General features: G+C 56.9%; 1 protein-coding gene across 5 annotated transcripts; it reads left to right on the top strand.

Moving 5' to 3' along the window:
* The first annotated feature begins 237 nt into the window (after positions 1-237).
* Positions 238-25,400, top strand: C7H15orf39 (chromosome 7 C15orf39 homolog). 5 transcript variants are annotated; one of them, XM_058737010.1, is made up of 3 exons: positions 238-255; positions 19,380-22,109; positions 24,060-25,400. In XM_058737010.1, the coding sequence occupies exons 2-3, from the start codon at positions 19,430-19,432 to the stop codon at positions 24,425-24,427; spliced, it is 3,048 nt and encodes a 1,015-aa protein (XP_058592993.1). In that variant the 5' UTR covers positions 238-255; positions 19,380-19,429; the 3' UTR covers positions 24,428-25,400. The 5 variants fall into 5 exon arrangements, with proteins under 5 accessions (XP_058592993.1, XP_058592995.1, XP_058592992.1 ...); XM_058737012.1 differs by lacking the exon at positions 238-255 and adding an exon at positions 10,717-10,734; XM_058737009.1 differs by lacking the exon at positions 238-255 and adding an exon at positions 15,866-16,046.

The following is a 25,400-nucleotide window of genomic DNA, read 5'->3' as shown; positions in this document are numbered from 1 at the left end:
CCCCCACTCACGTGCTGTCTCTCTCTGTCTCAAAAATAAACATTAAAAAAAAGAATGTAAAATGTATCATTAATAACTCCAAGTATTGATTACATGTGAAATCATACTTTGGATAAGTTGGGTTAAATAAAATATATTATTAAAATTAATTTCACCTGGTTTTTTTTTACTCTTTTCATGTCTACTAGAGAAACTTTAAAAAAAACATATGCGGTTGGCATTATGTCCCTATTGGAAAGAACTACTAAATGTCAGGTAACCTTGTATCTTTGGGTTTGCTTTTACCAGACGACATCACCGGGCTTTATTAACTGAATGCTCTGCATCAGGTCCTGAACAGCTTCGGCGGGGGGCGGGTGGAGACGGGGGAGATACTGCGCCAGCCTTCGGGGAAGCTGCCAAGCCCCTCTTGGCTCTCAGCTCAGCCTGGCTGAGTCCTCCTGCAGTCCTGCCTCCACAGGACACTCAGGCCAGCAGAAGGCTGGGCAGAGGGCTCTGAGGACTGCCAAAGCTCTGGGAACTTAGGGAAGGAGCTTCATGCAGGGCAAGGGTTCAGAAGACAGTGTAGCCACTGGCCAGGAACCACGGTTGGCCCTTGAGAGCTGTTCCCATGGCCAGGACCACAGACAGGCCTTTCAGCTGCCCCAGTCCCAGGCCTCACTGCCCAGCACCTCCTGGCCGTCTCTTAGTGGCAACAGAACCTTCCACCAGCCTTGCCAGCACCACCTGGCTATGATGGAACAGGCTTCTCTGCTCTCTCATTCTCTTTGCCACCTCCCAGCCCCCAGGCTCTGCTTGATTAAAAGATATTTCTGATAGTCATTCAGGGGTACAGGTGGCAGTTTGGGGGAAAAAATATCCCAGGCTCAAAAAAGACAACTACAGCTGGTGTTTCTGATTAACAGCCCACACCTAGCAATTTGGAGGGATGGTCCTGCTTGGTATGACCCAGGTTTAACCCATGCAGCTGATACAAATGTGACAGCTTTACAGCCATGTAAAGCTAACCAGACCTGTACATAGTTAAACAACCTTATCTAACATTCCTGTTTCTTCTCCTATATAAACGTGCTCATAATAATAATAGCTGACGCTCTTATTGTGCTTATTGTGTGCCAGGCACTGTGCTAGTAGCTTACATTGATGAATTCATTTAATTTGAATCCAACTAGATTTTAGGCACAAACAACAACCCTATGAGATAAGCACTATTATTTATTTTTATTTTTTACTTATTTTTATTTTATTTTATTTTTTTTGATTTACATCCAAATTAGCGTATAGTACAATGATTTCAGGAGTAGATTCCTTAGTGCCCCTTACCCATTTAGCCCATCCCCCCTCCCACAACCCCTCCAGCAACCCTCTGTTTGTTCTCCTTATTTACGAGTCTCTTGTGCTTTGTCCCCCTCCTTGTTTTTAGATTCTTTTTGTTCCCCTTCCCTTATGTTCATCTGTTTTGTCTCTTAAAGTCCTCATATGAGTGAAGTCATATGATATTTGTCTTTCCCTGACTAATTCCACTTAGCATAATACCCTCTAGCTCCATCCACGTAGCTGCAAATGGCAAGATTTCATTCTTTTTGACTGCCGAGTAATACTCCACTGTATATATATACCACATCTTCTTTGTCCATTCATCCATCGAGGGACATTTGGGCTTTTTCCATACGTTGGCTATTGTCAATAGTGCTGCTATAAACATGGGGGTGCATGTGTCTCTTCGAAAGAGCACACCTGTGTCCCTTGGATAAATACCTAGTAGTGCAATTGCTGGGTCGTAGGGTAGTTCTATTTTTACTTTTTTGAGGAACCTCCATACTGTTTTCCAGAGTGGCTGCACCAGCTTGCATTCCCAGAGATAAGTACTATTATTATCCATTGTCCATGGGTGAAGAAACTGAGGCACAGAGAAGATTTTTTGTTTGTTTATTTGAGAGAGACAATGACAGTGTGAGTGGGAGAGGGGCAGGGAGAGAGGGAGACAGAATCCCAAGCAGGCTCCACGCTGCCAGTTCAGAGCCCGATGTGGGGCTTGAACCCACGAAACCGTGAGGTCATAACCTGAGCTAAAACCAAGAGTCGGACGCTTAACTGACTGAACTGCCCAGGCACCCTGAGGCACAGAGAAGTTAAATAAACTTGCTCAAGGTCACACAGCTAGAAAGGTGCAAAAGTGGTACTGAAACCCAGCAGTCTGGCTTTAGTGTTTGTACTCCAAACCACTGCATTACACAGCTTCTCCCAGGATGCTGGAGGAATCTGGTGTGTTTTGTTTTCCTTGACTGGTTCCTTTGCTAAGCAGTTTATGATAAACCTGTGGCATGTGCTCACAATCTAAAAACTGTCTGCGATCGGCTTTAACAGATTAAAAAGGATGAGATGTGACTGGGACCAAACTTGTGGGGAAGAAGAAATTCCTGAAAGAAAAAGATCGTTCTATCCTTCTTTGTCTGTTTCTCTACATGAGTGGGCAAGGGCACCCCGACTGAGAATGAGTGCAGCTTGTGAGAAGACAGACCCGCAGCCAAAGGTTGTTGTGGCCTGGGGTTGATAGGTACCCCCAACTTAGCAAACGGCCTGGGCGGGCTTAGAAACGTGGAGCCATATCTGGTTTGCACGTATGGGGGGGTGGGGGGTGGGGTGGAGGGCTAAATCGCTTTGAATGAGGACAGGAGAACAAGGGGGGAAAGGGGGAAGGGGGACCTGAAAAGAAGATGCCAGCTGTGACCTGAGTGGGGTGTGGCAGAACACAAAATAGCTGATGGGTTTGAAAACAAGATGGCCACTGCTTGTCTGCCTTGCTTGTTCTGAGTTGGGATGTTCATCTTCCTCATCCTCCTGACCTTTGGTCAAAGTCTAATACCAACGCTGCTTTGTGCCAGTGGGTGCTGAGGGGCCGGAGGGAGAGGGTCCGGCTTGGGGAGCAGTGGGCCTAGAGGCCATGGGCACACGGGGAGCTGCTGGGTGGGAAGTCTGCCCGGAGAAATCTAAGTTGCTGCTGTCCTCAGAGTTACTGGGGGGTCACAGGGTTCCTGCCAGTTGCAGGTTGGGCAGTACACAAGGGTGTCCAGCCGAAATGGTGTCTAGCCCCTGAAATCCACGCTCTTGCCCCCAGTCAGGTATCCTGGCACAGGGCTCTGTCTGCCCAGAGGGGTTCCTTTTCCGGCTCCATGTGGGCTTGGCAGCTGCCCTGTGGGGAGCCTCTGCTGACGGCCGAGGAATGGAGGAGGCCCCTCAGGTAGCAGCCTCTTGGGTCCCACACATAGTGTGGGTCCTGGGCTGCTGTTCTAGACCCTCCAAAGTAAGAGAAAGCCTCATTGGGCCTCCCAGGCCTTCCTTATCCTGACTCCTGACTCAGCCTCCCACTTTTTTCTGAGGCCTCCCTAGGCCAGCCTCCCCTGGGGAGTCTGTCTCTACAAGGGTATCCTGTCAGCGGCACCTCAAAGACACAGAGATGGGGCCCACGATGGGAATCCCTAGCAATATACTAGTATCAGAATTTGCTAACTAGAGTTTTGGCATTGTTTTAAGAAGTTAGGAGCGCCTGGGTGGCTCGGTTGGTTAAGCATCTGATTCATGATCTCAGCTCAGGTCACGAGCTCACAGTTTCATGGGTTCGAGCCCTGCATTGGGCTCTGTGCTGACAGCATGGAGGAGTCTGCTTGGGATGCTCTCTCTGCCCCTCTCTCTGCCCCGCCCCTGCTCGAGCACGTGCGTGCGCTCTCTCTCAAAATAAATAAACATTAAAAAAAAATTTTTTTTTAAGTTAGAGCAGACTCATGAGTATGTTCCTTTACCTATCCATTTATTCCTATCGTTTATATTAACCTATATACTAGCTACATTGCTTTTCTAATTTAGTGTCACAACATATCTTTAGGTATTTTTATTCCCAAATTACCAATGGGGAAACTGAGCTGGTAGTCAACGCCTGTCTGGATTGTACCAGTCTTCCAGCTCAGTAGGGGTGGGCCTGGGGCATCCTGGGCTTGGACCTTGAACTGAAGAAGGGGATGAGGGGAGCTGGGTGTGCCTGCGGGCCACAGACCCACATAAGAGCCACACTGAGCAAAGAGGGGCTTGTGAAAGAGAATGCAGGTGGACCCCGCACAAAGATAGAAAATAGGGAGGGAGGGGACAGGGTGCTCCCTGGGCCTTGTGGAAGCAGGTGGAGGCTAGAGGGATGGGAAGCTGGTGGGTGCCCAGCGGAACTCGCCCTGCAGAGGTCTCCTGGCATAAAGTGATGGGGACTACCTTGAGGGTGGGGTGGGTTGCCCATGCCTGCTCCTCTGAGATAAGCAGAAGGGAGGATTCCAGCTGGGTGAGCTGGGCCTTCACCCACCCCCAGGTGCTGTCTAGGGCAGCTGTCTGGAGGGGAACCAGCTCCATCCCTGGCAGGTGGGAGAGGATGAGCTACCGATCACAGCGCATGATGCTTTTCATTCAAGACTTCCTACCTCCCTCCCCTCCACAATAAGAACATAAGAAAGGTTGGGGTGCCTGGGTGGTGCAGTCAGTTAAGCATCCAACTCTTGGTTTCGTCTCAGGTCATGATCTCACATTCGTGAGTTCGAGCTCCACGTCGGGCTCTGCGCTTGACAGCTCGGAGCCTGCGAGAGATTCTCTCTCCCTCTCTCTCTGCCCCTCCCCTGCTCTCTCTCCCTGTATCTCAAAATAAATAAATAAACTTAAAGAAAAATCTTAAAAAAAAAAAAACATAAGAAAGGCATAAGCCCCATTTTAGAGATGAGAAAGCAGGCCAACCATGTCCAGTGATGTGCCTGAGGTCACAGAGTTAGGCTGGGGTGCAGCCAGGATGCAAACTTGCCTTTGCTGTTCTGGTGGAGGAACTTGGTGCAAACCCTAGAGCAGTGGGTGCCAGGAATGGGGTGCTGGGAGCAAAGCTGGAGAGGGGGGAGTGGGTGATTGAATACCCCCACCCCAAAACCCACCTTCCCAGCCCCTCCTTATTCGGAGCCAGGAAGGAGAGGTTAGTGGCCCTTTAGGGCTGTGACTAGTGGCTCCTGTGACCATACACAGAGGTCATACATACCCTGACCTAACAGGCCTGGCAGGGTGCAGCACACTGAGAAAGAAAGCAGATGAATGAATGAATGAATGCGGGAAAGAATGCATGAAAAGCCATGTCTGGAGGTCTGTCTGTGCACAGGGGTGCTCATGGGTGGACGTGACATCCTTCTCATGTGTCGCAGCTCCTGTGAGTCCCGCCTTGCCAGAAGGCCTCCATTCCGGGTGACAGAGCACAGTGTTGGGAGTGAGGAAGCCTAGGCTTGCTTGACTCCTGGATCTGCTGCTTCCTGGTGGTGAGACTTCGAGTAAGTCACTTCACCTCGGCTTCCTCCTTTGCACAACAGGCCTATGAACCCGTAGCTCGGGAGATGGTTGTGCATGCCAGCCCACTAAGCTTCATGAGCTGTAAGTCTCTGCACTGGTATTATTTTCATTACAAGAGGAGTCAACAGCCCTGGACAGAGTCCACGGGCGGAGGGGTGGGGAGGGGAGAGGACAGGAAATGGGGAAGGGAGGAAGATAGAGGAGGGAAGGCTGAGTAGGGCTGGGGAGCAGTGCACACCCCGGGCAAGCCTGTGCTAGAAGAAGGGGTGCTCTTGCCTGTCCCGGGCCAGACAGTCCCCCCACGTGCATGTGCGCCGCTGGCTGCACAGCCCGGCTTGGGTCCCCCCCGACCCCTCAGGTTGACTTCCTCCAGGAGTATTGCCCTGTGCCAGCTCAGGCTGCAGCATGTTCACAGCCTCACTTAGTCTGCCTGGCTGTCCCATGTCGGTAAGTGACAGTTATCCCAATTTTCTGCCTGTGTAAACTGTGCTTCAGGAAGGTGAAGTGACTTGCCTAAGGCAACACGGCTAAGGAGCAGCAGAGGCGGGATGTGAGCTAAGGATGGGCACCAATCTTCCCTGGCCACTCGAGCACAGCACGAGCACAGGGTGCGGGCCCCCTTCTCTCCAGTCCCCTGGCCCCAGGAGCACATTCCTGAGAGCATTCTGCTCTGTGAGGCCTGTCTTGACTTGTCACGGGGTGGGGAGCCTGGCATCCTGGTGGAAGCATATCAGGTCACAGTGACAGTCCCGGCTCCCCAGGGATTGGCTCCTGGGGGGAGGGGGTGGTGGGTAGTGCTGTACCCACTGAACCCACTGAACCTGAGCATGAGGCCAGCCAATCAGGGAGCCCCTCAAAGTTCAAAGGGATGCTGGCCACCTGAGGGGCTGAAGGAGGTGGCTTGGTTCTGGGCAGGCCCTGCTGAGGGCAGTTCATGGAGAAAGCTGTGGTTGGGTGGGCCCTGGGGGCCGTGTGGGCCTTTCGTGTCCAAGCCCAGCCCCGTGTCTTGGGTTCATCTCCCACAGCCCTCGCAGCCTGGCTGAGCAGTGGACAAAGTCTCCCCAGTTCCCCCAAATGCCTTCTGGAACTCTTTGCCCTCAAGGGTTTCATGCTTCCACTTCTGGGTACAAACAGGCCAGCTGCCCGCCAGACACAAGGAAACATGGAGGTTTCCCCTTAACTGAACAGGGCCACTGCAGGCCTTTTGTCCCTATTAGGATTTTCCTGGTGTGTTTACTGGCTGTTGCCTCAGAATTGGGATAGGAATGAGGCCAGAGCTGGGACTGGGAGCCAGATGGGGGTGAAGATGGGCTGGGATGGGGGCAGAATCTTAGGCTGAGAGCCAGAATCTTAAAAGCAGGAGATTTTATTGGCAATGAGCCTCTGCAGGGTGTGGCTGAAGGCCAGTTTCATGACTGACCACAGCGGGCCATCAGCCCCAGGTTGCCTCGATCTGCAGGCCTCCTCTTGTGGTGGGGCTGACTTCCTGTCTGTCTGGGTCCCCTGTGCCTTTCACACTCGCTACTCAGGCCCAGTGTGCACTCCTTCCCCCAAGGCTGAGCGATGGGACGCCCACTCCTAGGGCCACTGCTGTTCTGAGTCTGGGAGAGGGAGATGAGATGTGGTTTCCCTGGCCGCTCGCTCCTACACCGTGGCCTGGGTGCCAATGCCACCTGCATCCCCGTGGCACTATTGCCCATCCCACACCCTGCCTCTCGAATCCTCTCTAGACCCTGGGGGTTGTTACTCTCATTGTCCCTACGTTAGAGATGGAGGAACTGAGCTTAGTCAGGGGACATCTCTGCCTGCCTCTGCCCCCGGAGCCACTCCATTGTGCTGTGACCCCACACACGCTGACAGCACCTCACGACTTACCACCTACTTTTGTCTCTTGCAGGAGGCCTTCTCTGACCCCACCAGCCACAGGCCATCCTACCCTCAGCTCCCTGATATTACCCCAACTGGTTTTGCCTTCTTCCCTAGGGGACCTTGGGGACTTGGCTATCCTCCTACCCTTCCCCACTGCCCTGCCCATATCCCGATATCCTAACCAGCCAAGCGTTCCTGAGTAAGCAGAGCCGGTGAGGAGGTTTGTGTGGGTGCAGTGCATGGCCCTGGGGATTGCTGCGAGAAGCGGTGTCCTGCCTGAGGCTCCATTACTTCTCAGCTGCCCTACTCCAATCTCAGAGGGATTCTTCAGTTGGGTCCACTGCCCTATGCTGGGAAACTCATACTAGCAAGTGCTAGGGGGCATGTGTGAATGCAGGGAGGCCTGCTAGGACTTGCCATAGCCCTGGGCCCCTGAGGTCATGGAGACCTCCTGAAACCCCTTCCCAGGAGAGCTATTCAAAGGTAGACAGGCCTGATGAGGTGCTAATTACTGAGCTAATTGGAGCCTGTGTGAGCTACAGATGGCCTAGTTGACAGGACTTGAGGCCTGCAGGAGGGGAAGGGGCTGCCAGCAGAGGGTGAGGAGAGAGGCCCAGGTCCAGAGGGCCGTGTTTGTTCAGGAATTGTTGACTCACTAGCGCTGACCAGCTGCTTTGAAATGCAGCCCGTTCGCCTCTATACCTTGGCCCTGGCTTTCCCTCCACGAAAGGACTTGTCTTCTGAGGCCCTATTTGTTGGAAGGGTCCACTGAGCACTTTGCAGGGGCAGACTGCTCTGCTCTGGGGACCCCTCAAGGAGAAGGGAGCCCCCCCCCACCCCCACCCTGTCCTGGGGCCTCCAGGCTTGCTGCAGCCCAGGCAGACACCGGGCTGGGTGCTGTTGGAGGCTGCCTGTGAAAATAGAAGTGACATCATTGAGCTGGGTCATCTTTGAGGGGTCTGGTCTCACCCATGGCAGGCCCTGAGTCTTTCTGGAACTTGGCCTGGGCCCTGTCCCGAGAACAGGCCTGTGTGGCTTCCTGAGGGGGCCGGAGAGCCGGAGGAGATGAACTCGTGCCCCGTGACCACAGAGACCTCCCAGATTGGGGACGAGATTGGCCCCAGACAGAGGGCAGGGGAGTCAGTAAGGCCACTTGGCTGCAACCAGAAAGGCAACAAGTAGCACCTGCCTCCCTCGCCCAGATCTCAAATTCCCTGCTTCACAGCCCACCTGCAGAGTGCAGGCGTTCTCAGCACCCTGGAGCTAGGGGGCACTCTGGCCTCAGCCGGGCAGTGTGTGGCTGTCACTCACGTTGGCCTAGGTATCTCAGCAGACCACAGCTCTGGCCCTGGCTCCCCATGGCTCCTGTCCACATTCTGCATTCTCTCTGGTCTCCAGGCCTTTATTTGGGCTGTTCACCCCACCAAGCACCCCCTCTCTTCTCCTCGCTGCCTAGTGAGGTCCTCCCCACTCCGCAGGCTCTGGCTCCCTCTGCATCCCAACTGCTGTGTGACCTCCTGCTTGACCCGCACCCACAGCCCCTGCTCCTCCACATCCCTCCCCAGGCCCAGGACCCACACTCAGGTAATCAGGAGAGACAGCTAGGAGGCTAATGCCCCCAGAACTAAACAAGAAGATGGGTACGAAAGGCCTTTGGTATAATATTGGTTTAATAACATGATAATAATTGCTCCGATTTTATGAGTCCCTACTTCTGGGCCAGGCATTGTGCTTGGAACTTTCTGTACATACTTTCTCACAGCAACCCTCCAAGAGCTCTCTTATTATCTCCACTTTCCAGTGAGGAAATGGAGGCTCAGAGAGGCCATGCAACTTACCCAAAGTCATACAGCAACTTAGTGATAGTCTGGCAACTCCCGTCATTCCCCTCACAATGAGAGGGGGCTTGTTGTTGTTGTTGTTGTTGTTATTATTATTATTATTATTATTATTTTTGCCAACCTGTTTCCTTCCCTCTTTCCCCTCCCTCCCTGCCTGTTATCCTCTATCTGGTGAGTTTGCATCATTACTAGAGCCTGTGGGTCCAATTAGGGGACCTCCCCAAGGGAGCTGACTGAGGCAATCCCTGCCCCGAGGGGGCCTCCCTGAGCCAAAGTTTTAATTAGTCGTCACTGCTCTTCCTGAAACTCTGACCTGCCCACGGCTACACCAGCCCAGCCTGGCGTTGTGGAAAGAGGCGGGACTGGCATCTAACCCAGCGGCCGGGTGAAGCCACGCCAGCATGGCAAGGAGGTGTGCCTGGGCCCCTGTCCCACACAGCTCTCCAGGTCTACCTCAGCATTACTTCATTTGATCCATTAAATGGATTAATAAAATAAACGGATTAAGTGACTTAATCCATTAAATGGATTAAATAAATTAAATGCATTAATATTTGTAAACCCCTTAAACCAGTGCCCTGCTACATAGTAAAGGGCTATATGAGTATTACATTGAAAAAACAAGGCAGGAGGGACAGGGGGAGCAAGGGGCAGGGTGAGGGCACAAGGCTATTCTTGGACTTGAGGATGGCACGTCCCTGGGTCACCTGGCAATGCTGGGTGGATGGTGTGTGGGCTGTCAGCATCTGTAATGCTTGTCCCCCGTAACATGGGAGGCTTGGGGTTCAGAGGAAGGGAACGAACAGGTATGGAGAGGAGGCTATGTGACAGGCGCTGCTTTGAGCATTTTACATACTGCACGCTGCCTTATAAGACAGGGGTTAGCATCCCATTCTACAGACGAGGCAACCTAGGCTCAGACAAGGAATTAACATGCCCAGGGCCACACAACCATTAAAAGGCAGGGCAGGATTTATGAGGAACCTGGGTGGCTCTGTCAATTAAGCATCCAACTTCGGCTCAGGTCATGATCTCGCGGTTGGTGGGGTTGAGCCCCATGTCGGGCTCTCAAATATAAATGAACATTAAAAAAAAAATTTAATAAAAAAAAAAGGCAGGGCAGGATTTAAACTCAGGTCTAAGCCCTGTACACTGGGAAATCTGACTCCTCTTGTCCCCCACCTCAGGACACAGGGTGGTGGTCAATAAGCCCAACACGGCTATACAGCCAGTCCCTCTCTGCTCCCACTCAGCCTCCCCTCAAGCTCCCAGAAACTCTGAGTATGAGTGTTTGTGTGGAGGACCATGGAGGGCCTCGGAGACCCCTTTCCTGGGGCTGGGCTGTGAGTCTAGGCTGAGACAATGACAGGAGTTCTGAGGTTGCAGAGCTGAGGCCCCACCCCCACCCCTCCCAGGAGCAAGAGGCCTCCTGACCGTGACCCTGGCCTGGCTGCACGCCTCCCCCTCAGCAGCAGCGGCTGTGCCAGCCTCAGCCAGAGCCAGCCCTCCCGACGCGGTTGCCTGGTAACCAGCCCTAAGTGACGGAAACCCCAGCAGGCCACTAACGAGGGGGCAGCACCAACCACCTGGCCCAGACCCCACTGCCCCAGCAGCTAAAGCTAAGGGAAGGTTTCGATGGACAGTCCCCCGGCCCAGCCTGCCCACGGTAGGAGGGGATGTGCTCTAGCACTGGGGGAGGGGGCCTGGGCAGGGCCAGGAGGAGCTGTGTTGGCAGCCCCCCAAGACCTTTGAACTGGGGAGCTGCGGGAAGGTAATTCCCTACGGAGGCCGCAGCGAGACAGACACTGGGCAGGAGTCAGGGCTGTGGGTACAGCCCGCCCAGGCCCAAACCACCATCCTGGAAACAGCTGTGCTGCTCTGCCCAGGGCACAGAGGTGGGGGAGGGGATCCCCAGAGAGAGGCCCTGGATGGGGAAAGGAAAGGAGGTGATTAGGGAGGCTGGCAGAAGTCCAGGCTCCGGGTAGGTTGCAGCCTCCTGCAACACTGAGGGGGAAATGCATCAGCCTCTCTCCTTTTCACTGGTCCTCCCCCTCCTCTTCTCACACCCCCAGCTCCAGGCTAGGGGCCTCCAAGGAGGGGGCTGCAGGCAGCCCAAAGCTCAGGTGGAGCTCAGCCAGGTGTTTTTCCATCCTGGGTCTGGGGATGGAGAGGGAGGCGGGGGGGAGGCCGCGTCAAAACAAGAAGGAAGCTGGTGTGCAGACTGGACAGGCTTTCAGGAGACCTAGGTTCAAGGCCCGCCCACCCCAGACCCTGGGCATGTGGCTGCTCCTCTCTGGGCCTCAGTGTTTCCTTGTTGAAATGGGCTTGGCAGCAGGCTGTTGCTGGTCTGAGGTTTGGTGTCATGGGTCCCGGGAGGCTGAGAGGGGAAGTACAGGGGCTTTAGGGGAGCTTTCGGCTGTAGAGGCTCCCTTCAGGCCCTCATCTCTGGGCCCAAGGAAGTTTTTCTGCTTTTCTTCCCTTTCAGATGAGCAGAGCCCTGCTTTACCATTAGACCTCCACTCCCTAACCATGGCCAGACTCCACCCGCTGCTGGGCACTAGAGTATCAGCATTCAGGCAGACCCAGGCCCTGCCCTGGAAGAGGTCCCTGCCCAGTCTAGCAGGGAAGCCAGGCTTATAACCAGGCCGTGTTAGCATAGGGAACTGAGGCTAGGCTAGGGCGGAGTGGAGTTTGCAGTGCTGTGAGGCTTCAGAAGAAGCCCAGCCTAGAGTTCTGGAAGGCTTCCCACAGGAGGGGGGCCTGAGCTGTCCTGAAGACCAGCGGGAATTAGCAAAGAAAGAGCTGGACAAGCAGCAGAGGCCAGTGCTCTCGGCCCAGGAGAGTGTATTCTAAAGCGTAGAGGTATGCCCCAGCGAGGCCCTGAGGCTGGCTCTGGGGGCTCTAGTGGTAGGCTGGTTGGAGGGGGCCAGTTAGGAGGCAGGCAGAAGCCAGAGTGAGAAACTGGATCCTGAGGGGACTGGGGAGCCATGGGAAGCTCCAAGCTGGGGCGTGACGGGGTCAGATGTGGGCATTAGAAAGACCTCTCTAGAGGAAGGAAGGTAATATTTCCCACTGCTTACAAAACCAAGCCAGACCCCCTCGTCCCCCCGCCCCGCCCCGCCCCGCCCCGCCCCCATGGCTGGGCTCTGGCACAACCAGAATGGGGGACCCTACACAGTACCCTATTCTTCAGGCCTCTCTTGGGCAGCCCATCCCTTGCAAACACATGTCACACTGAAATGCCACAGTCTGTTTCACATCTGTCTCTCTCAGTGCACTGGGAAACAGCACTGGAAGGAAGGATGGGAAGGATGGTTAACCCACCCTGGCTGTTAATTAATCAAAGTGCTCCCCCCTCCCCTTCAGTAAGGTCCCAAAATTACTGTGTGTGGGCTTTTTCTGTCTAGCCAGTAGGCTGGCAGGCACAGTCCTCCAGAGGGGCCCAGTGAAAGCCCATCTCCCTTTCCTGGTCTTTGGGATTCCCCTCTGAGAGACTCTGATTTCCTCGGGAGGTGGAGTGGGGCTCCTCTGGAATTTGGGGGCTTCCCACTCCCTGCTCACCTGGTAGGACAGCAGGTTACTGCCTCCCCAGCGGAAGGAAGCTCTGGCTTGCCAGCATACCCATGGGAGGGGCTGAGCTCACTCTGATGAGATGCGTTGACCCTGCCCCTCACCCCAGGTCCTATCCAACCCAGACTCCCTGAGATGGTGTGAGTCCACACTGACGGCTGCTGGGTCAGCGCAGCCCTCAGGCTTTGTGTGGGTGGGTGGCAGAGAGTTCCTGACCACCAACTGTACCTGAGCCTTTGCTCAGAATGGTTTGGGGTCACAGTTCTTCGTGGGGAGTCCCAGCTCCTCCATTTCTTGGCTCTGTGGGCAAGCCACTTCCCCCTCCTCCTCTAGAGCTACCACTGGTTAAGGTCTTACCATAAAGCAAGCTGTGAACTCATTAGATTTGCATGAGCCCTGTGACATGTTCTCATTATACCCATTTGATGAGCAAACTGAGAGGTTAAGGGGCTGCCTTAAGGTCACACAGCTCGGTAAGTCAAACCTGTTTGCCTGTTTTTCAGACCCTGGCTTCATATGGTTGTTGTAAGAATTAAATGAGATGCGTATTAGGTGACCAGCACAGGGCCATGTGTCAAGTAGGAGCGCCTCGTCTAGCCCACCCACCAACACTGAAATATTCCTCTGCTAAGTGGGAGTAGGAAAGGGATGAGGAAGCAGAAAGGGCAGACAGTGCTGCAGCAGCAGTCCAAGGGCCTTCCTGGAGGAGGCAATGTGTATAGTTGGGTCTGAAAGGATTGGAGAGAGCACTGCTGTGTGTCTCAGGGAAAGATGCCATACCTCTCTGTTTCTCTGCCTGTAGAGTGGCTGCAGGCACCACATCTCCCTCCTCTGGGGTGAGAAGAAGCTCCTCGGAGGAAGGAAAGAGATTTGTAAATAGCAAATGTGGCCTCATTAGAGGGAACAACATTATTAATAACTGTAGGTACAGCTGAGGTTCGGGGAGGTGACCTTTTACCTCACCTTCCCAGAGAGCCAAGGGGGAGTAATCAGGGGTGGGGTACAGGAGGAGTGTGTGCCTGTAGAGCCTGTGCAGACCTGGTGGGGGGAGGGGGGGAAGCTGGGGGAGTGTGAAACCTCCCTTCCAGACTTTTCTATGCTACTTTTCTTTGTTTACCCCACCCGAGAAGCCCACAGAAAGACAGGCTGCTCCCTTCTCTGCTTTTGTTAACACTGTCCCTTCCAGCCACAACACCACTTCTCCTCTCCACGACCACAGCCTAATAAATACGTGGAGGCTCCCAAGGCAGTCACCTTGTGTTGATTACCTTCCTTTATCCATGAGACACCTGATAGCCGCTTTTCTTCACAGTCTGCACATACATGACCGCTGAGGTAGAGAAGAAAAGGACAAGGTTGGGGCCTTCAGGAGTTCACAGCTGATACCCTACAGAGCTTTTTACCATTTATAGGCAATTTCCCACGCTGATTTTGTGCAACACTCACCTCAGTCTGTGAGGCAGATCTCAAGGTTCCCATTTTGCTGATGAGGAAACTGAGGCTCAGAAAGTAACAACAAAGTGGCTCCCAAGTTCCCTACCATGTCCTTGCTTTTGTAGTGCAAAGTATTTAAGTGATGCTGAAAAGGAAGGGGCGAGATACTGATTAAGGGGGCTGCTGTCTTTGTGGATTAAGGCAAAACTCAGTGGGGCTGCAGAATCTTAACTGGCCCCTAGGGTCTCACCAGGCTCATCCCGGCCTGGGTGGGTCCCACTCGGGCTCAGAGAGATTGGAGAGAACATCGGGTGAACTGAGCACACAACCTGACAGTCCTAGCTCCTAAGAACTGAACCTCCTCCCACCCCTCAGCCGCAGGGCAGAGGTGAGAGAACCGGGTGTTGGGCTAAAGAACGGGGAGGGGAGTGCAGAGGTGGTGAGGAGCAAGAGTGGGGACGAACAGCCTGTTGATGGGGGCCTGGCCAATACCCCCAGTTGTCACACACAGGTGCACCTTCCTGATGCCAAGGTGCAGGAGCCAGGAGATCTGAGTTTTTATCCCAACCTGCTGTGGACCCTCGGGAGAGCCCCAAACCTCTCTGAGTGTCTGCTCCCCAGTTCTCTCCAAACTCTATTTCTAAGGACCCTCCAGCTCTCAATGAAGTGATACTCTCTCCCCCTCCCCGCCACCCAGGTGACCTCCACTTCCTCTTCCCTTTCTACCTCTAGTGTCCAGCCCCTCCTCCTCAGCTCCAGCTGCTTCCTGACTCTTGGAACCTATGGCCTCAGGCCTGCTTTGCCCTCTGACTCAGGCAGCCCTGACCTTTGGATCCAAGCAGGTGGCCTGGGTGGTTTTGCCCCATGAACTTGCTCTGACCTTTGGCATGTCCACCTGCCTCCCCACTCCTCCACTGCACACACCTGTCCTTGGACAGCCCAGGAACTGTGAGGGACCAGGTTTCTTTCGAAAAGGTAGCAGCACTGAGAGGCTTCACATCCAAAATCAGATGGTTCAGAGAGTCAGGGCAAATGGAGACAGCCGGTGGGCCTCTCCAGCCCCTCTCTCAGCAACATATCATTCCTGTCTGGGAATGCTCCACCCCATCCCACCTTGCAGGCTTCACATGCTCAGACCTGTCTTACTGAGGGAGGTTTGTCAAAAAGGTTCAGAGTTGCCCACTGAGGCCACTTCGTAACCCCCAGCACCCTCACTCCTGGCTCATTACAGTGATGGGGAAATCACCTCTTCCTCAGATACATGTGGTGCCCTAACAGGGATTGACATATGTCGGTCTGGAATTTGCTCTCACTGGCTGCACTGAGATTGAGGGACAGACTAAGGAACCCTTCTCCAGCTCTCTAACGCAACTAGTTAGTACTGGCCAAGGGAACCGGAGCACCTACTGTGTGCCAGATATCTTAATACAACCTCTTCTAAGCCTTTACAACACCACCACTATGATATAATTCGTTTTACTAAAATAAGGAAACTGACGCCCAAAGAGGTCAAGTGGCATGCACGAGGCCACGTAGCTAGAAAGTGGCAATGAATGAATGATCTCACGGAGCGACTGCATGAAGGCGTGTGCTGGGCGCGCTGGGCAGCGGTTCGCGGAGTGCGGTGGATACAGACGGTGCACGGCACGCGAGGCCGGGGCCGGGTAGGGCTGGCCGCCGGAGGCCCTCCGCACCCCGGGCCCAGGGGAACGTGGGCTCCCAGAGGCGCTGCCGGGCTCAGCCTCCACCACGCGGGCCGCCCCGCCCCCGCTCCGCCCCCAGCCCGCCCCGCCCGGGACCGCAGACGGCGCCCAGCGGCGGCGCGAACGGCCGCGAGGAGGGTGGCTCCGAGCTCGGTGCTCACCGCGACTTCCCGCTCAGGGCCTGGCCCGACGAGGACCCGCGGCCTCCGCGGCGCTGGACGATGCGGTCGCGGCCCCGGGCAGCAGCGGCGGGAAGCCTGGCGCCCTGCAGGTACGAGCTCGCCCGCTCCGGCGCGGAAAGTTGGGCCGAGTTTGCGGGCGGCGCGTGGGGAAGGGGCGGGTGGCGCTGCCCTAGGGCGCCCCTACCGGCCGGCCGGCGCATGGAGCGCCCCAGGCCTGGGCAGAGGTGCGGCGGCTCCGGGCTGCGGCGGGCCCGGGGCTGGCGGGCTGAGGGGCAGGGGGCGCGCGGCTGCTCCGACTTTCCCCGAACTTCGAGGCTCCCGGGGCCCGGGAGCGCCCCGCAGCTCTGGCAGGGCTCTGGCGCCAGATCCGGCGAGGGGCCGGTGAGGAGCAGCTCCGGCAGGAGCCCTCGGGCCTCCCTCGGGGCCCCGCTCACGTGGACTGCCGGGGCGGAGATGAGGGGGCGGCGGGGGGCTGGGCCTGGGGGGGCGGCAGGCGCGGAGGCGCCGCAGGGCCCTGGACGCGCCCTGCTGGGACGGGACGGCCCTGCGGTTTCCTCGCTACGGCTTGACTCACCCTCTGGCCGCAGCCCAGGCTGGCGGGATCGCCCCGAGGCGGTGGCTGCCCGGACTCTGAGGCCAGGCCGCCCCCTGCGCCTGACCTCCCGCCAGTCTTTGGTGTAGGTCCGTGGGCATGGGTGCACGGGCCTTCTTGGGGTGCACACGTGTGCCGGGCCCCAGCGAGGGGAGAATGCAGTTCTGAAGGGGCGTGTGTGCAGATGTGGGCCGTGCACGTACTTGCAAGCACGGGTTTGCATGCGTGGCTGCGGCCTGTGTAACAGCCTGCTGGGGTGCACGTGCGCCCCAGCGCCAACGGGCAGAGCATGGGGACACGCGGAAGCCGCGGGGTCAGGCGCGGCGGCAGCCCCAAAGCCAGGTTGGCCGAGGGCCCCTGGCACCACGGTTATGGGCGGGGCAGGTAGAAGAAAGGTGGTGGAGGCTGATCCTGCGACCCTTCCCCCTCCCCTGGAGCCTGGGCCGCCCCAGGTTCATTTGTTCCCGTCAGCAGGGCCCAGAGTCTCAGCTGGGGGAGGTGTGAGAACCCCGGGAAGGGCCTGATTCAGCCCTCTAGGGGAGGCCAGACGCTGGTCATAGCCAGGCAGGATCGCTGTCTTATTCCTGGTCTTTCCCACCGTCCATGGGCCTTCCGGAGAGCAGCTAGGAGATGGAAGAGGGAATTGCGCTCCAGATTCTGTTTGCTTCCCCTGATGCTTGGCAGGGATGGCACGGGCCGGGGCGGGGGGGGGGGGGGTCCTTTTCCTTGTCCCTGCCCTAGGCCCTGGCCGAGGTTGATCCTCCCAGCCCAACTCTAACCTCAGTCAGCAGACAGCTTGGTGGCCCAAAAGATGATATGACCCTGCTCCTTGTGGTCCTGCCCTTCTCCAAACAATCGCTTGCCTCCTCAGTATGTGTGTGTGTGTGAGGGAAGAAGGCACCTACATTTTGGCTACTGTCTTGAGTGGGGAGGGGCCTCCCTCAAGGGAGTGTACACTGGGCTCCTTCTACTGGCAGGAGGTCAGGTCAGCCCCATACCCTTCATAGTCCTCCACTGACTCCCCAGAACCCTCATCTCTCCCCTAAAGACTCCCGAGGGTCCCCGGGGGGCTTTGCCTCTATTGGCTGAGTCCCAGGGTAGAGGGGAGGCTGTCTCAGGAAATCTCCGGGGCAAAGGGCACGCAATGGGCAGAGCCCAGGAGAGAAGGACTCCTGGGATTGGGGTGGGTGTGCAGCAGGCCCCAAGGGGCATGTGGAGGTGGTGAGACCAGAGCCAGCACTTAATTAATCCAGAGCTATCCTTGGGCAGGGAACGGAGCCTTAACACCCCCAACACAGTACAACTCCTTGTAAGGTTGCCGTGCAGCTGGTTGGGGTTTTCTCTCTGGGATGCAGATCTCTGTCATAGGGCATTGCTCTCAGTACCGTTGCCCTGACGCCCCTTCCTGTCTCCTAGGCTGGCCTGAGGTGTTGGGATTCTGGCCAGAAGATGAGCCAACTTTGTGAGAGTCCTGCCCGGCTTCCTTGGTGCAATTAAGCTAGGATAGGAGTGAGCATTGGCCCTCACACTACCCTTGGCTTTTCCTGCCCCCAAAATGTGCTGGTCTCACTCTGGGCCTGTGGCTGTCATTGGCCACTAGCCAGAAGGGAGGAGAGGGCTGGGAGAGAGGGCTGGCTTGGCTTGTTAGTGATAGAAACCTGTGGCACCTGAACCATGGCCTAATCATAACAAGAGTGAGCTGATTCATCCTTTCTAAGCCACCTGAGTGTTTCGGAGACCAGGGTACTAGGAGGGGTAGAGGCAGGGCAATGTGGCCCTAGAAGACTGACCTTAGATGACCCTTCACGGATCACTGCGTACCTGCTGCCCTGATGCTTGACCTCTCTGGGCCCGGCTCCCAATCCTTGCTTGGCCTTGCTTCAGGACTTTAGTCTTGTTCTGGCATTCAGTTTTTCTATCGGTACAGTGGGGGTAGTTGCCAGCTAGCACTCTGTGGCCCCTGGGGACTCCTTCCCTGCACAGTCACACCCTCCCACCTCCCTACCTGCTTGTCCCTGGTGCTGTGCTGCCCTCATGTGCCTTAGAATACCCAGCTGCAGCTTAGGGGCTGGGATGCACACAAGGCTGTCCTTCTGGACACTTTTGGGACCTTCCTGCTGGTGGCACAGCACCATCTACTGGACAGCCTTGGCTCTCCAGCTGGGGGCAGGGCCTGTACAAAGCTGTGCACCCCACAGCCTCTCCTGGGGGAATAGCCCTACCCTGCAAAACCAGGCCCAGTGTCTGTGTCACTCTGGGCTGAGGGACCTGGGTTCCAGGCTTAGCTCTGACATTTTTGATAAGACTGGCAGGTCAGAGAGTAAGAGCTGAAGAGTGTCTCAGGAAGTCTGAATTCACAGACAATGTACAATTCCACATCTTGGCTGCAGTGGGCACCTTGAGAACCCTATAGCATCTGCAGTGAGAGCTATAGTGGGAGGTAGGAAGCCTACCTCTTGTCCCATCTCCTTTATCAGTGACGTTGGGATGAATGGGTTTCATCCCAATATGGGGAACGGGGGTAGCCAAGTGAGCTGATCCTCAGACTGTGCTCTGTAAAGTCGGAAACCCCAAGAAAGGGGTCTTGGGAGTCATGTGGAGAGAAGCTGAACAGAAGGAGGCTCCTGGGATGGGGGTGGGGAGTATACATTGGAAATCTCTGTGTTGTATGACTCATGCGTTCATTCATTCATAGTCTTTATCGAGCATCTACTAAGTGCCAAGTTCTTAGGTGTGGCAACAAGCCAGTGAGAGCAGCAGTCCTCCATTGCTTGTCTGGAACCCATTCTGACAGCCCCTCCCTTTCTCTCTTTCTCTCTCTCTCCCCTAGGTCAGCAGTTGAGTAGCCGGGGCCCCTGAGGGCTTGAAGCCTTCACAGTGATGGCGGAGAAGCGGCCACTGGGGACCCTGGGGCCTGTGGTATATGGCAAGCTCCCCCGCCTAGAGGCAGACTCCGGACCCGGGCACAGCCTGCCCCCCTCTGCTGGTAACCAGGACCCCTGCAGCTACAAGGGTGCCTACTTTTCCTGCCCTATGGGGGGTGCTCCCAAGGCAGGGTCTGAGCGGTTGGCATCCTGGACCCCATACCCACCCTTGTACCCTACCAGTGTGGCAGGACCCCCTCTTCGGACAGACAACCTATTGACCAGCTGCCTGCTCTACCGCCCGCCAACAGAAAGCTCTGAGAAGGTGCAGGACTCTGGCCCCGTTGAGCTCCTGCCCTTCGGTCCCCAGTCTCATTCCTACCCAGGCCCACCATTGGCGGCCCCCAAACCTGTCTACCGCAGCCCTCTGTGTTACGGGCTCTCGACTTGCCTGGGCGAAGGGGCGGTGAAGAGGCCACTGGATGTTGATTGGACAATGGTGACTGGACCCCTGTTACCCCCGGCTGACCCGCCTTGTTCACTGACCCCAACTCCTGGCAAGAGCCAGTCTCTGGATGGCACCTTCTTGCGTGGGGTGCCGGCTGGGGGATCCAGCAAAAACTCCGTGGGCTTCTCCCCGTGTCAGGCATTCCTGGAGAAGTATCGGACCATCCACAGCACAGGCTTCCTAGCCTCCAAGTATGCGGGTCCTTACTCTGGGGACCCCAAGCAGGCATTGTCTGAGGGCCCCCCAAGTCCTTGGACCCAGCTGGCCCAACCCTTGGGGCCAGCCTGCCAGGATACGGTGCCCACCCACTACCCGCTCCCTCACCCTCACCCTCCACAGGCCCTGCCTTGCCCACCAGCCTGTCGCCACCCAGACAAGCAGGGCAGCTACAGCTCAGTGCTCCCACTGCAGCCTCTGGGAGCCCACAAAGGGACTGGGTACCCAGCTGGTGGGCTGAGCAGCCCCTACCTGAGGCAGCAGGCAGCCCAGACACCCTATATGCCCCCAGTGGGCCTGGACACTTTTTCCTACCCCTCTGCCCCGCTCCCAGCACCCTCACCAGGCCTCAAGCTGGAGCCACCTCTTGCTCCCCGGTGCCCGCTGGACTTTGCTCCCCAGACACTGGGCTTTCCTTATGCCCGGGATGACCTCTCTCTCTATGGGGCATCCCCAGGGCTCGGAGGGACGCCACCTTCCCAAAACAGTGTGCAGGCTGTGCCACAGCCCGGTGCCTTCCAGCGAGGATGCCAGCCTCTCCCTGTCAGCCAGCCATGCCCAGAGCCCGGAAGGCCTGCAGAGAAGCCGGTGCGGGAAGCAGAGGAGAAGATGTGGCTGCCCAGCTGCAGGAAAGAGCAGCTCCAGCCCCAGCTTGATGAACACCCTGGAGCACCCATTGTCATCGAAGACAGTCCGGGCCCTCGCACCCCGCCAGCACTCCCAGCCTGTGCCCAGGAGCGCCAGTCTCTTCCACAGAATCAGGGTACGCTGCCACCCAGCTCTCCGCCCATGCCTGTTATTGACAATGTCTTCAGCCTGGCCCCCTACCGTGACTATCTGGATGTGCAGGCACCTGAGGACGTGGCCGAGCCTGACTCAGCCCCTGCCCCCAGGGAGAGCCCTGCCAAAGGCTGTGGGGAGCCCCTGCCTGCCCGGGAGACCCCTTCGAAGGCACGATGCTCGCTTCGAGAGGAGGTGGCACTGGACTTAAGTGTGAAGAAGCCCATGGCAGAGGCTCCAGTCAGGGTTCCTAGTCCCGCAGCGCATGCCAAGCCCCCAGCCCTGGATGCCCCTGGTGTGGGAAACACGGTCTCGGATCTGCCTGACCTGGAAAAGGTAGTCCCAGAGGCACCCGGGGCGCCAGCGACTACAGAGGCCACCCCTAGGACCAACTTCCATAGCTCCGTGGCCTTCATGTTCCGAAAATTCAAGATCCTCCGGCCGGCACCCTTGCCTGCAGCCGTGGTCCCATCTGCGCCTACCCCGGCCCCTGCGTCTGCCCAGCCTGTACCCACGCCCACATCTGTGCCCCTTGGTCTACAGATTCTCAGCCAGCCCTTGCCCGTGGCCTGCTTCAACCTGGCGCTGCCCAGTCCTCCAGCTGTAGCCATGACATCCCCGACCCCAGCCCCTGCTCCGGCTCCATCACCGGCCCAGGCCCAGGCCCCGACTCCGGCTTCTACCCCCGCCACGGCGGACTCCCCAGAGCAACACTTTACAGGACTGCATGCGTCCCTGTGCGATGCCATCTCGGGCTCGGTGGCCCATTCCCCACCCGAGAAGCTGCGCGAGTGGCTCGAGATGGCCGGGCCGTGGGGCCGGGCAGCATGGCAGGACTGCCAGGGCGTGCAGGGGCTGCTGGGCAAGCTGCTGTCACAGCTGCAGAGCTTCGTGTGCACCCAGCAGTGCCCCTTCCCCCACGTGGTGCGGGCCGGTGCCATCTTCGTGCCCATCCACCTGGTGAAGGAGCGGCTCTTCCCACGGTTGCCCCCCGCTTCGGTGGACCATGTGTTGCAGGAGCACCGTGTGGAGCTGCGGCCCACCACGCTGTCAGAGGAGCGGGCGCTGCGCGAGCGGGCCCTGCATGGCTGTACCTCGCGCATGCTCAAGCTGCTGGCGCTGCGCCAGCTGCCCGACATCTACCCTGACCTGCTGGGCCTGCAGTGGCGTGACTGTGTGCGCCGCCAGCTGGGTGAGCATGGGGCAGCCCCAGTAGCCACCGGAGCTGTGTGAGCGAGTGACAGGTGTGTGGGTTGTGTGAATGGTCACAGCTAGGGGCTGAGGGATGCCTGGACCTTGGAAAGGGCAGGGAGGCCCAAGAACTCATGCTGGGGAGGGGGCTGGCCATCCAGGGTAGGCTCTGTGGACCCCCCACCCCCACCCCCCCCTCGCCCCAGCACGAAGAGCCTTCACAGCCTCCTCTGTAAGCCTCTGAGCATGCCAACCGCTCTGTCCCTATGGAGACTTTCTCGGCCTTCCCCGGTGCAGCACCTTCCCAGATTCCCTCTTCCTCCTCTGCTGTGCCTTCTCTGGCTTTGGTGCAGGCTTCTCCTTTGGGTTCTAGGGCTCTGACCAGGCTGTGTTCTCTATCTGAGGTCTTTCCCCACTGTGTCTGTGTCCCGTCCGGCTTCCCTTCTGGGCTTGGGCCGCAAAGAACTGAATGCATGTTGGCATGTTGCACCTGATGTCTATCTGACCCTTAACTCCTCCCAGACCCACGCTCCTGAGCTTCCCCCTAAGTCCTCTGCCCCCCGCCTTCTCCATCTCAGTGAATGGCACCTCATCCCCGAAAGTGGGCAGGAATCCCCTGTCCCCTCCAAAACACTGTTGCCTTTTGAACGTGTAGTGTTTCAGTCCTCCCGCGTATTTATGGGTGGTGTACCCATAAGTCGGAGCAGTGTTTTGTGGTTTGCTTTTCCCCTACTAAATGATGCCTTGTGCATATTGTTCTTCAGCTCGCTCTTTTTGTGTCCTGGAGCATCATGTGCATTGGTGTGGGTAGCTTGGCCCCGCTCTCGGGAGCTGCTGTGGTGTTTCATGGTGTGTACACTCACTACTTCGGCCAGGACTTTGGTGATGGTGCCAGGCGGTGTCCATCGTGGCCTCTCCTGCATGTGGCATATTGAGGCCTGAGGCCTGTGACCCTCTCGGTAGTCTTTCTTCCCTTGCTGCTCCGCCATCCCTGCCACCAAACCTGTGTCTGGGCTGTGTCTCCACAGGAACTGTTTCTTGTCCCCTTGCCATGATGGCAACCTTGGCCTGGGCCCTTACCTTGTCCAAGTTTCAGGTCAGGGTGGAGAAGACCCTGAGGCAATGAGGCACAAATGTGGAGCTTGGGGTCTGGGTGACAAGCATTGCTGTCCTCTGAGCACTTAAACAGTTGGGGCATTTGCCCTAATGGGTGCAAAGACCGTCTTGTTTCTGTACAATTGGGCTGTTAGGCCTAGAGAGGACAGGGCCGTATTTCCTGGACAGCTTGCTGGGCAATGGGGCCCAGGCACTTCATAGTCCCCTCCTGCTCTGACTGAGCCTGCTGGAATCTGGGGCATAGCGCAGAGTTGACTGGGACCCAGCCTCCTGCTGCTGACTGGATTTGGCATCCCAGTCCCCACTCCCTCCCTGGGCTGTGGGTCCTCCCCCGATCCTTGGGGGGGGGTCCACCCTTCTGTGGGTGTCCTTAGTGTTACCCTGACAGCCTCCCTTACTAGTAGGTGTGTTCTTGGTCAGAAGCCCCCCTTCTGTCCCTTCTGCTGCTTCCTCCACCCCAAGCTCTGGGGTGGTGTGATGGAAAGATGATGGTGCTGATGTATAGCAGGGCCCTCTCTCATACCTCAGTTACCCTGCCTGTACAGGCCAGTGGTTCCTGGCCTGTTGGCCCCTTTCCTTTTGTTCTTGCACCAGACACTTCTCCTGAGCAGTACCCTCATCAGACAGAGCTCTGGTATCACCAGGGGAGAATCACACCCTTTGGTTTGGTGGTCTGTCCTCCAGCATGTGTGGGGAAGGGTCATGATGTCTGTGACCCTGCTGGGGCCACCCAGGCCTGAGCAGAGCGGAACCACTGGTTTAGGTGGCTGGGAGGCCAGGAGATGGGACCTAAGGGTGTTGGGGTCTGCAGCCTGACTGTGTGTTCATTTTCCAGGTGACTTGGACACTGAGGCTGGATCCGTGCCCTCCTCAGAACCCACCATGGCCAGAGATGAGCCAGAAAGCCCAACCCTGGCCTGGAAGTCACCCGCCCCCAAGGCCAGGAAGCCGGGGAGGAAGCCACCAACCCCTGGCCCGGAGAAAGCAGAGGCAAATGCTGGGGAAGGGTCCCGCGGTGCCTCACCTACCCCTGCCACTAGCGCCAGCCCACCTGGCCCCACACTAAGGGCTCGCTTCCGCAACCTGCTGGAAACTGCCTGGCTCAATGGCCTAGCACTGCCCACTTGGGGCCACAAGGCCTCAGGGCCGGATCGGCCCGTGCCCCACCCACAGGTGTTGGGTGGCCAGAGCCATCACCTGTAGCACTGGTTGCTGTTTGGACAGCTGCTGTGTGGGGGTCACTCTGTACCCTTATCTTGTAGGCCAGCGGCCCAGGGCCATCAGTGGATACACCCTTGGAGCTTCTCCAGCTCTTGCTGCCCCCACTGGGCTGGAGACCCCGCTTTTAACTTGAGGGCCTTCATTAGAAAGAACTACTTCCTGTTTTTTTCCTTAGAGAAAATGTGTGGGCTTTGGAGCTCAACAGACGGGCTTGAATCCTGGCTCCTGTGTTCCTTGCTGTGTAACCAGGCAAGTCACTTCCTTCCTTGAGCTCCCAGTTCTCCATTTGTAAGATAGGACAACGCAGCCTACCTCACAGGGTTGTTGTGGGGTGATGCCTGACACACACCCATTAGGGTTTGCTCTCTGCTCCCTCCCCAGGACCAGGGCCTAAATCCTAGCCGGGGCCTGGAGTAGGAGGCTAAGGCAAGCAGAACCTTCTTCTAGAAAGTCTTTGTGTGTCATGAGACTTGGTTATTGTACAGTGTGTATGACTTACACTTTCTAGAGTCATCCCCAGGAAAGCCTGGGGCTATACCCCCTCACTTGGTGTTGGGCCCTGACCCCCCAGCCTGGAGCACTCTGGGGAAGCCTGCTTCTTCCCTCCTGCACTACAGGGGGTGCAGGGATACAGCCTGGGGCTGACATCCTTGTGTGTTTTCTCAAGAAGTTGTGTTTGCTAGAAGTCATGCAGCTGCAGGGACTCAGGGACTGGAAGAGACAGGCTGAATGACAGCTCAGTCCTGGGAGGTCTCTGAAGATATGGACTGGGGCCCCTGGCACTCCCAAGCTAGAGCCCCATCCGTCATGCCTGCTATGAGTTACCTCCTTGCAGAGTGCTAACCTGAGCCAGAGGCTGGCAGGCTGGGCCCTTGGCCTGGCTAAGGTTTGTCATAAGGCTGTGGGCCCTGGAGGCAGGCCATTAAACATTAAAAGCAATTGGGTTGTTTTTGGA

This window comes from Neofelis nebulosa, chromosome 7 (assembly GCF_028018385.1).
Source record: "Neofelis nebulosa isolate mNeoNeb1 chromosome 7, mNeoNeb1.pri, whole genome shotgun sequence".
Lineage (NCBI taxonomy): Eukaryota > Metazoa > Chordata > Mammalia > Carnivora > Felidae > Neofelis > Neofelis nebulosa.
The sequence above is the reverse complement of the archived record's forward strand: the minus strand, read 5'-3'. Positions and strand labels throughout refer to the sequence as shown.

Excerpts from the sequence above, each read along its gene's own strand:
- C7H15orf39 (XM_058737010.1), top strand. The coding sequence starts at position 19,430 with ATGGCGGAGAAGCGGCCACTGGGGACCCTGGGGCCTGTGGTATATGGC. Across the intron at positions 22,110-24,059 it reads CTGTGTGCGCCGCCAGCTGG|GTGACTTGGACACTGAGGCT; the intron begins GTGAGCATGGGG and ends TTCATTTTCCAG.